Source organism: Anopheles darlingi, chromosome 3 (genome assembly GCF_943734745.1).
Source record: "Anopheles darlingi chromosome 3, idAnoDarlMG_H_01, whole genome shotgun sequence".
Taxonomy (NCBI): domain Eukaryota; kingdom Metazoa; phylum Arthropoda; class Insecta; order Diptera; family Culicidae; genus Anopheles; species Anopheles darlingi.
The window spans coordinates 48,604,542-48,615,875 of record NC_064875.1 but is presented as its reverse complement, the minus strand read 5'-3'; the positions used below and the strand labels follow the sequence as shown (position 1 = coordinate 48,615,875).

Sequence of the window (11,334 nt, the reverse complement as noted above, 5' to 3'; positions counted from 1 at the left end):
AGCCACACCGAAAAGGGGGGAAATGCACAGCAGAACCATGATCCCCCCCTCCTCTGCAAACCGCGACGACGACGACAACGACGAGAGAAAGACGATCCAAAAGAAAGAGAAAACATGCGCTCACTGGCGGCGAAAGAACGCGTTCGCAGGTAAGGGGGTTTCCGAGAGGTGATATGCTGACGACGATGGTGCACGCGGAACGCGTTTTTCCAGTTCCAGTCGCCCGTTTGCATTACCTCGCACCCTTTCCTTCCCGGCAATCCCTTCCCCGTCGCTGAGGGTTCGTCGTCGTCGTCGTCGTCGTCGGTGGAGCGACAACAACTTTCGTCTTTCCTTGAGGTACCGCGTACCACACACTGGCACCCGGTGTGTGCCCGGAGACGGAAGTGAAACTGGAGCCCGACGGTAGTAGTGGTGGTGGGCGGGTGGGCGAGCAGACCTCTGTCGCCGTTAGCTAGAAGAATGGGCGTTGGACCCACACCTCACCGAGCGGGGGAAGGGAGACCAAAGGGTTACTGGTTAGCTGCGGGACCCCTTTCCCTTTCGTTCGCACACGCTGCTGCTGCTGCTGTTGCTGCTGCTTGGCTCTTGGGAATCTTGGCCAACGGGAAAACGGCGAGTGCAAAACGCGAGTACGGCTGCACTGTCAGCGATCAGGAGAAAGAAAACTGATTGAAGGAGGGTTTCCCGTAACAGGAGGTGGTGGTGAGAAAAGAGTGAGTTTTCTTTCTCGGCTTTCGATCCACCGCATGATCGCGCTGGCGATCGCGAGCCACAACACTTTAGCTTTCCGTTCTCAGGGTCAATTGGGTGACATTCGTAGAAGCGCGGGATGAGATGAGATTCGTTGCGTTGGACGGATCTCACTATGACTCACTCGCCAAAATCCGTTCTTAAGAACATCATGCACTTTGAGGTTAGGGCGCATGAAGTGTCATCACTTTGACGTTTCCTTGTAGTAGACCCGCAAGATGGAGGTTTAGAGAGGAAGTGATTTACCGGGTTTAACACCGACGGTGTTGCTACCGATTGAAGAGATGCTGCAGCACAATTAATTCCTGCATAATGATGATACCGAGCCCGTGATGGCAACCTACCCGACGAACAGGGGGCATGATGGGTGCAAAATGTTTCCTGTTTCACCGACCATGTGTGCATTGATGGGTGCATTTGCATTAACTTCCCTGCCTGGTGCCTGTCGCTAATCGCATCGCACCGCACCGCACCGCTTACGTAAATATGGCATTATGCGCGGCCCTTTACGCTATGAAGGATGTCACATCAGCTTTAGCCCCGCGCGCGCTTCCTGCAAAGGCGTCGTCCGCGTCCGTGGTGCGTGATTAGCAACGATTGCATACTCACACACACACACACATAGCTTGCGCTTCGTATGTAATGAGATTGCGTAGCGGCCAGTAGTAGCACCTCGTCACAACAACGCCCTGGTGTGGTTGTTGGGCACGTTCGTAGTGATAAGCAAGCGGGCCTTTTTGGTGCAAGATGTTTGAAAGGGTCTATTGTTATCGTTTGTTGCGCGGGGTGGTCCGTTCAGTTCATTACTTTTGGTCGAAATCGTTTTTATGCTTTCGTCGTCTTTTTTCCCTCCTCGTTTTCATCTGAGAATGTTTAGCACGTAAGAATGGTGTGTTGATAGAAGTTTGTGGCTACCTCGTCCAATTTGTTGACTGTTGCTGGTCACGGTAAGAATTAAAATAAAGGTGTAATTATGTAGGTTTTTCTTTTGCCTTTAAGCCTTTTTATTATTGATACAACTTGCTGCAAATTATTCATTCGATTTTTATATGAATTTTGAAGTTTTTACTTTGACATGACCTATTATTTTTTGCGCATTGGTGCTGGTAACTTCGTTTGCCCTTTTGTTGCCCATAACGCTCCATTTTTGCTGGTTTGGATACATTCCTGACTTATTTGTTTTCAGTTTTCCTTTTTTTAAATTTTCCAATATAAATCGATGGAACGAAAATCCAGACATTTTCCTATGATATGGATCTATTTAAAAACGAAAAATTAACGATAAAGCTGCAGTCAGCTACCTGAATAAGACAAAATCTTTTAAGGCTCATTGGTGGACAAATAATGTTTTAAATCCTTTTCTGTAGACCCTTTTTTTTGCACAAATTTCAAATTTCCAATGGTGAACACATTTGATTTGTTGCAACAATTTTGGATCCGATGCAAAATCGTCATCTTATCGTCAAATTTATCTGCATAAATGAACCAATGAACCCGCTACGATTGATCCTCTTTTTGGTATAGTCTCCTTGCACGTATTTGGTCAGTGGGCCTTAGTTCTAGTGTGTTATTTGACTATTAAATGTCATTATATGACATCAAACCTTCTCACAAACACATTTTCCAAATTGAGAGAACTTATTTTTTTGTAAATCACGCTAAGAGATCCCAGGATTCTTGTAAACTGTTCGACTAAGTTTTGTCTGTAGACTCAGTCATGTCATATGCACTTCGTCTCCTGTTTTACATTCCCCGATTCATCGTTAGAGTCCTCCAGCAAACATTTAAATATGGTATCTCTTTCGTTTGAGTTTGGAAATTTTCATAGTGATTTTCATAGTGAGTGTGCAGATTTTTTTTTTGCTTTTGTAGATGCGGTTTGATTTTGACAGCAATTATCACTAAATAAATATGCTAGTGGTAACAAGGCGCTTTCAACATAACTGCACTGGTTACTGCAGGTATGCTGTTGTGATTAAAAATTAGTGACCACGGGTTCTAACGGGTACAGACTTTAAATACCAGCGATCCCAGGTAACAAGAAAAGTAATGTTAACTTGTTCAACATGTTCGTAGACGGAGTACACCCCGAAAGGTACCATAGCATGCCTTACCACCAAAACAGAGAGCGAAAGGTCTTTAGGGAACGGATTCGTCGCATAATATGCAATGTCAACCAATCTCCGTTCGACGGTTGGGAGAGAGAAAGGAAGAAAACAATAGAAAGCAGCTGATACCGGGAAGGAATGAGGGGAAAGGGAGAGATGGTCTGTTCCATTTCACCCAATTGCATCTGCAACTCGTCGTCGGTGTCGGTGACCCATCGGCAGAGCGACGATATCTCGTCGTGTCGAAGCCGGAGATCGATAGTTCACGCAGCAAACTCCGCCGTGGCCGCCGCCATTCGCGGTGGTCGATTCCCATCGCTTGACGCTCGATCGCTCCCAGAAGGTAATGTGCGCATCGAAAGCAATGGCGCTTATTCGTTTCGCAGATTATCCGTCGCCGCCGCCGTTGCCGCCGCTGCCGCTGCCTCCGCTGCCGAATTGCCAACGCGCGTGCACCGCTGCTTTTGGAGGTACAACCCGTAATCCCCTCGGTCACCCTCTGCTAGCGCTAGCGGTGATCTTCGATCGAAAGGGCACCTCGTTGGTGAGTGAAAGCAAAAGTTCACTTGCAGCAGCAGCAGCAGCAGCAGCAGCAACCGATCGGTAACACAGTAATGACGAAAACGATAATTACCATCGAGCATACCGTCGGCACTGAGAAGAAGAAGCTGTGTCCCAGTGGGGGTACCTCTCTCTCTCTCGCTCTCTCTGTCTCTCTGATTCCACAATCTGTCATCCCCGGCCCCAGCTCCAGCAGCCACGGGAGTCGCGAAAAGATGGAATTATGGCCCTGACGTTGAAGGTGAACTTTCTTCCTCTGCGGCTCTGCCGTACCGGAGCGTTACGGATCCGTAACGCTACTACTTCGACCGGTCGCTAGACCGGGAATTAGGTGGCCTGCCGAAGAACTGACCGGCTGCCAGTGTGTGGTTATAGATCTCGAATTACCCGCGGATAATATTATGCTGCAGTCGATCGCCGTTTCGCGAACTCATATGTAATACCCGAGATGGTATATCGGGTGTTTTTTTGGGGGGTAAAGGGGTGGTTGGTAGAAAATTTTGAATTCCCCCTCTCCCTTAGCGCCGGTCGGTCGGTCGGTCGGAAAATGGTCGCATGCTCGATCGAGCAGCATAACAATCTCAGTACATCGCAACGGTACGGAACCTCCGACTCCAGCGCGCGCGCGCGCCCGCCCTTGTCATGGCGCCTACACGTGTTGCGGCGAAATTTATGCGCCCCACCTACCTCGGAACTGCAGGAACGGCGTCCCGTGGCGGTTGGCGGACGTTGGCGGCTGTTTGATTCGGTTGGAAAAATTGGAAAGGAAAATTGGACGAAACGGTGCTCTCGAGTGGAAAGGCGGCAGTAGACGGGAGTCTCTAGAGGGAAGGCTGCTGTTAGGAAATCACCGACCGACCATTTCCGATGCAAACCAGCACCACCACCACTGACGGACGGACAGACACCGGGGCTGATGATGCAAAATCAATTGGCTGCAACTGAGGCCGCCGCCGCCGCCGTGAGCTTAAAAATGAATTACTGCAGCTGCAGCAACACACGTGGAGCCAAGCGGCGTGTTGCGGTTGATGGCGAATTGTGGTGATTGATCGAAACGTCTCTGCATTAGTCGCGGGCTCTCGGGTGGTGCGACACACACGACGACGATGACGACGACCAGACCGGGGGAGATAATTAAAGGAAACACAAAAAAGGATGCGACGAGTGAATGATTGGCGATGTTGTTGTTGCTGTTGCTGATGACGTGCCCAGTCACCGGCGTTCAAGCGATAAAAGATAAAAGAGATTTTCTATCCAAACGCAGACTGGAATCAATTTTAGCCGACGTTAAAGCAAGCCACATGTGTGCGCGCAAATGGTCCACTCCTCCTCCTCATCATCCTCATCAGCGTTTTGGTCACAAACGACGGAGCATCACGGCAACAAAATGAAGTCATTAATCATATGAATACGGTCGCTGGTTGTTTCAAGCAGTCAGAGAGAGGCCCATAATCAATATCGACAAAACAATGGCACCAGCGGTACTTTCGAGCGCGATTTGGTTCGTGGCGTCGCTCGCGGTTGCAATTGCGATTGTCACTCCGCACGGAAAGCGCTTGCGAGTGCGGATAAGGAAGACTCCTCCTTGTGTGGAGTCTCGTTCCGACGGTTCCGTTTGGCTATCTTCAAGTGGGATAGCAGGAGATTACGCAAAAGAAACAATAATCTCCGCCTGCTGGCGGTTGATGACATCTGCTATGAGGAAGCTCGATTGTTCAGTAGCACGAACGGAATGGCTTCGTACTCGTAATCTGAAGTCTGACTTCCAGGTGTGGTGCTGTCGACACGCGTTAAGCACTCCACTCCGTATAGGCTAGTTCGTAATCAGTAGGATACCGAAGGATTAGACCATTTGTCCGTGTGTGTGTGTGTGTGCGGGTTTCGTGGCAGCATAGCTTTGAATAATGTTTTGCGAAATAACATGCGTTCCGCTACCGTCATCCTGCATGAATGATATCAACAGAAGAATGGTAATTCAATTTCCAGCCCTTTTCGAGAGCCAATGGCCGATGGGCCCCGAGGATCATTACTAGTCGGTTCGCTGCAAGATGGCCGAGAGATAGAGTCGCTTCGCTTGAGCCCATCTCGGTGCAGCTGGCAGCCATCAGTCCCAGAGGTGGTGTGGGTGTGAATAAACTCATTATCTATCCGGCGAAAGTACATCTGTTTTGATCGTTTAGGCCATCGGATACGACAGCTTCGCGTTACCTTCGGTCTGCGCTACGGCTTCTCGGTTTGCTTGGTTGTTGCGCTCGCTCGTGACGCAGGGATGCGGTTTCTGTTCGCCGCAATCCCAGACCCAGGCCGGATCATCTGGTCCAGCGTGCTAATGCGAACCGAGGTTTATGGCCACGGCGTCGCCTACAACTGCCTCGTTATTTGCCGGGGGAAGAGTGTTTGTTTGTCGTACCACCACCGTTGATCCGCGTCTCCGACACCGCCGCATCGTTGATCGCATCGTTGACGAGCGATTTGCAAACAATATTACTGTCGGCTAGGACAGGGCCGGCTAGACAACGTTGGCCTGCAGGCTGACCCCGCCCGGGGGCGCGAACGCGCGCGTCTTTGGTGCAGAGATTCTTTTCAAACGTTTTTCCTCCATCCAATCATGCAACTCGTCGAGTGGCTTTTCTTCGCCATCATCATGATCATCATCATCATCATCAGCAATTGTAATGCTCGCGGAATGGACACCACCACGAAACGGATGAATGCAAAAGTGGATGGTTTGGGATGTGGCAAACGGGGAGCTGTCGACAGGCACATTACGTAATGTTTCACTTCATGAGTGTCCAGTCCACTAGCCCCTTTCCCAATTCCCGATCCCGGGTTTTGCCGAAAGTTTTCCTCCTGTTCCTCCTGTACCCCGTCTCCCGTTTGAGGGTGTGGAGACTGCGGTCAGCTGGAGCTGACGCACGCGCGAAGGTGCAACTGTCTCAATGATGCGAATATGCGGTTGGGAAGAGAAATTTTGGCACTTTCATGGTTGTTATTGTTTGGGCGGTTTGTTGAGAGAATAGATCGGGCTTTCATTTTTGCGCGGCATTTTCCCAAAACAGCGGCCCCTTATCGAGTCGAGAGAGCTCGTTCCCTCGACTATAGGGCGATACGAGGAATACAACAATCGGTGCCTGCTGCGTTTAAGAATGAAATTTGGACGGTGAAGAGCACGAGTGGTAGTAATCAAATCGAATGAAAACCGGTTTTTATGACTTGCACTCGGGATTTCATAGCTTTCTGCGTTTTTAGTAGAGGCTTAAGCCTTTGCAATCAATTGAATATGCCTTGAGAGTGCTGTGATCAGGTGATTTTCTTCTACTGCGTGGTCTCTAAGGAAGTGATGGGGTCCAAATGGTTTTCCCCAGATTTGTGACTTTCGTTCCGCACAAACAAAAAATCCTTTCTATCGCAATAACCGCATCTATTACACCTTCTTTCAGTAGGGCGTGCTGGAGTATTTGGTCCATGAAAAAGCCCCTATAGGAAGTATCAATAATCGATTGGCTTCGCGCAGTCCGGTACGGATAGTTCGTCTGTTTGTGGTGAGTGTTGTTTTACATAACGGGGAGTGAGCGGTTGGTCGCATGGTTAATTTTATTGGTAATCTATTGCTTTATTTAGTTTCATCGTACATGCGGTAACGGTGCACCGCGGATGCTCGTTGCGTGTTACGGAATAAGGAAGTGCACTGCCGCTAACCACTGCCGGACAAGAGCTGTTGTTTTGACTCGCATTCTCGAGGATCGATCTGATTAGTGGCACGAGAGCATGCGCTATCACGCGATGATATTAAATTAATTAGAAAGAAATAATCAGGAACTGATTTGTTTAGTTTAGGAATGATATTGCTGATAGGAATGGGTTTGATAGGTTTCTTTATGAAAGGTTTTCTTTGGGAATGAATGATAGGATGCCGGGAAAAATTCTTTTTTAATAAAAACAATTTTTTGTACGAGGATTTTACCGAAACTGTCGATTTAAATGTACAGCAAGAAAATTATTTCACGCAAACCGGATTCCAGCCAATGAATCGTACGTACACGCAAACGTTACGTCGGTGTGCGTGAAACCAAGGGAGTGTGTGCGTGCCGCAAAACGCGCGCCAAAACGTCAAAAATCAAAAGCAAAAAAGGTTGGAAAAAGAGAAGAAACTGGCGCAAAACTGCATTCCGGAGCACAAAAAGATTTTCTCGTTATGGCCCTGCGCGAAGTGCCGTTATCGTAATGTGGTTCTGTGCGTGTTGAGGAACTATCCGTGTGTTTAATTCCCGAGTTATTCTCTACGAAAACGGTGGCACGCATCCCTCAGCGGACTCTGACGTCGCTCGTTTTACGGCTTAACCCTTGAGGGGGTGGCAGAATCGCCGAGGAATGGACTGAGACGAGCGCGTGCAAACCTCCGCTTCCGGACTAGCAGAACACAATAATGGCCCCGGAGACTCAGAGCACCGTTGCGGCCGACCCATTTCTGAACGATCCTCATCACGAGGCGCAACCCATTTTGCCCCAAACGGCGTCAACAGTATCATCTTCTTCGTCCTCTTCGTCGACGGTTTCGTGTGTTTCGTCTTCGTCGGCGGTCTTATCGGAGTTATCGAAACAGGAGATCGATCGGCTGATTGCCGAGAATATGGCTTCCGTGCTGAAGTCGCTGAAGAAACGGAAGCACGCCAAGAAACACGCACGTCTTCGTCAGGCCGTAGCGGCAGCGGCTGTCGTGGTCGAGACTCCCGATACCGTCGAAGAAGAAGGTCAGGCTGATAAAACCGAAACGACCGAAAACATGCCGAAGAGTTCGAAAACCAATGATGGAAGGAAGGAGATGAATGGTAAGTGTGTTCGCTCGCTTAACACAAGATCTTGTTAATGGCAATTTCCTTTCACGCAGATTCAACCGCTCCGAAGCGTCGCACTTCGCCGAGAAAAAGCAAACAGGACAGCATCGAGAACGCGGAAACGGATGTGAAGCAGAAAAAGCAAACAAAGAAGGGTCTGAAGGAAGTGCAGACGGTTAAGGCTCTTCCTGCCGGAGATGAGTTGATCGCGAATGGCACCGTCGTCGCAAGCCCTACGAAGCAGCAGGAGAAGGGTGGCGTCGTTGGAAAGGAAAACAAAACGATCAATGCGTTCCAGTTGATGATGAAGGCCCGGTCGAAATGCATCGGATCAAATTCACCCGGCAAAGAGCGTTCGGCGGAGGAAGCAACCGAAGAACCGATCCTAACGCCCCAGCAGGAACTGAAAGCAAAACGCAAACTGCAGCTCGAGAAATGGGCCGAACGGAAGGGAGCGGGCAAGCGCAAGATGCAGGAGGATGCCCAAGAGGAGTATATCGATCATCAATTGCGAAAGCGCGCGAAACGTCTAAAGAAGCTCATCAACAATATGCACTCACCGGAAGAAAAGCAGGAGACGAGTGGCCGGATACCGCGAACGTCCTCCTCGAGCAGCAACACGAAGAAGCTGGTAGACGACAAACATGAGGAGGAAGTGGTTGAAGAAAGCATCCAAGCACCCAATTTCGAGCCATTGGTTACTGCGACACCGCCAATGACACCGTCAGCCACGGATGAAGCCGACGAAAAACCGCTCGTCCTGGACGTAGACGACAACTCCGGGGATGAGTTCTTGCGACAGCTGTCCTCTCCACGTAAGAAAAAGGACAGTTTGCTGGGATATTTCAACAAGGTAGCGCCGGAAGTGGAAAAGAAAGGACCCAAGAAGCACTCTCCTGCCACTAGTAGGTCTTCGGCAACGGTGACTCGTAGATCGAAGACGGCCGTTACCGCTTCCCCTTCGATAACAGCAGGCGACGAAAAACAGTCTCCAGCCTCAACACCGACATCGGCATCGATAGCGGATGATGGTTCCGTTTCGCGTCCACGCCGTTCCTGTGCCAATCGTATCAAAGACTATTCCACCTTCGAACGTGACAGTCCACCGCAGCAGCAGCAGCAGCAGCAGAATGGACCAGTGAGAAAAACATCCGCACCGACTGTAACTCCACTGAAGATCATCAACGTTCAATCTCCGAGCGCAATGAAAGTAATCCGCAGCCCGTCCCTTCGTATGTTTACGTCAGTCGACGGAACCACGCAAATGGCCCCGATCGTAATCGACGACGACAGTAACCACCTTCCTACGACACCGAAAAGCGTTAAACTGGCTCCGGTGTTTGTGAAAGCAGTACCAACCACTGCGAAACAACCACCACCGATCGATCCCGAACGGGCCCGTGCTCGTCAACTGTTCCTGATGTCCGGCTTGCCCGACAAGTTGCGCCAAGAGATCGATCGTAAGGCAGCATACGAAGAGTTCATCCTCAACGAATCACCCGTCTTTCCACTCGTTAGCCATGTCGTGCAGCTCGATCAGGCAGAGCAACAGTTTCTTCGCGATCGTCCGGTGGTAGACTTTGCACGGAGTTGCATCAAACTGCGACCACCGGAGGTGCAGAACTCTCCGGCAGCCCGGAAGGCAGAAGTGAAGCGAATGGCCGCCATGACGGTGGCAAGTCGAAAGATACGACTCGGGACGTTTACCACGTGCGGCGAGTACGATTACGAGGATGCGCTGGTGCGTTGTATAGGCGAGGAGGATCGAGAAGCGTACGATTCGAGCGAACTGCCGGAGGTCGAGAACGTAAAGTCTATTGTACGGGATTACAAGCAACGCTACCAGCACTTCCCGGTGTTCAAGTGCTACAAGCAGTTCCGGGCGATCTACGAGGAGCATCGTGTGAAGCAGCCGGATCCACCAGCAACCAGTGGTGCGCTGGATGAAAGTATCGAAATCATCGAAACAGAATCGAGCGCAAGCAGCTTCCGGAATGGTGAGCTGCTGTTTACGGAAAAGTATAAACCACAAAACACGGAACAGATCCTGGTTAACTACGTCCCGGCGACGTTGCTGAAGCGCTTCCTGGCACCTTGGCAAGAGGAATTAAACGGTGGTCCTGCTGGTAATCGCAGGACAGTGCCCGCTGTTAATGGAGACTATTATACCGTCAACAGCAGCGGAGATGATGAGTGTTCTAATGGAAGCACCAGTTCCTCGATCGGTATGGCGGCTGGTGGTGGTGGTGGTGGTACGGCGGTTTGCAATCACGTCGTACTGGTTGGTCCACCGGGATGCGGCAAGACCTGCAACGTGTACGCGGTGGCCAATGAGATGAACTTTCAGGTGCTGGAGATTAATGCCAGCAGTCGGCGAAAGGGACGATTGATACTGCAGGAGCTTCTCGAGGCCACCCAAAGCCACCAGGTGCGGAAGAACGCACCGGAAGGATCGAAAGGACGTACGATGAATGGTAACATCCTGAGTAGCTGTCTTCAGCGAAGACCATCGGTCAATGATGGTGTCGCTGGAAAGAAAAAGCTGTCACTCATTCTCATCGAAGACGCGGACATTGTGTTCGATCAGGACGAAGGGTTCGTGAGTGCGATCAATCAGCTGGTGGCAACCTCAAAGCGACCGATTGTGCTGACGACAACGAACGCCGGGTGTCCCCATCTCGCTCGCTATATGGCACGTAACAATGTGATCTACTACGTAGCACCGGGGATCGAGAATGTTTCCAAGTTCCTGTCGCTTCTTGCACTAGTCGAGCGGGTTCAGATCGATCAGCAGGACATTGGGCGGCTGTATGCACGCAATGGCAAAGATATGCGCAAAACGCTCAATGAACTACAGTTTTACATACACAGCGCTAGCGCCGGTGGTCAATCGGAGCGTGTCAATGGTGGTGGTGTTGGTGTTGACGCAGGTGCACTGTATCGACTGTTTACGACGAATCAAAACGAGCAGATGGTGCTGGAGCTACCGCTAGCGTTCGATACGCTCTGGTGTAACATGGAGTTGGCGCTCAGGGAAGCGAAAAATTTCCCGCCATTGCAATCGCTTCCATCACCGG

General features: G+C 50.3%; 1 protein-coding gene across 1 annotated transcript in view; it reads left to right on the top strand.

Moving 5' to 3' along the window:
* The first annotated feature begins 7,543 nt into the window (after positions 1–7,543).
* The window catches only part of LOC125956536 (ATPase family AAA domain-containing protein 5), a 4,949-nt gene continuing 1,158 nt past the window's right edge, over positions 7,544–11,334 (top strand). Inside the window, exons 1-2 of the mRNA XM_049688527.1 lie at positions 7,544–8,251; positions 8,311–11,334. The exon at positions 8,311–11,334 is cut by the window's right edge and continues 376 nt beyond it. Of these exons, the coding sequence (XP_049544484.1) occupies positions 7,849–8,251; positions 8,311–11,334 (3,427 nt within the window). The 5' untranslated portion in view covers positions 7,544–7,848. The remainder of the gene's footprint in view (positions 8,252–8,310) is intronic.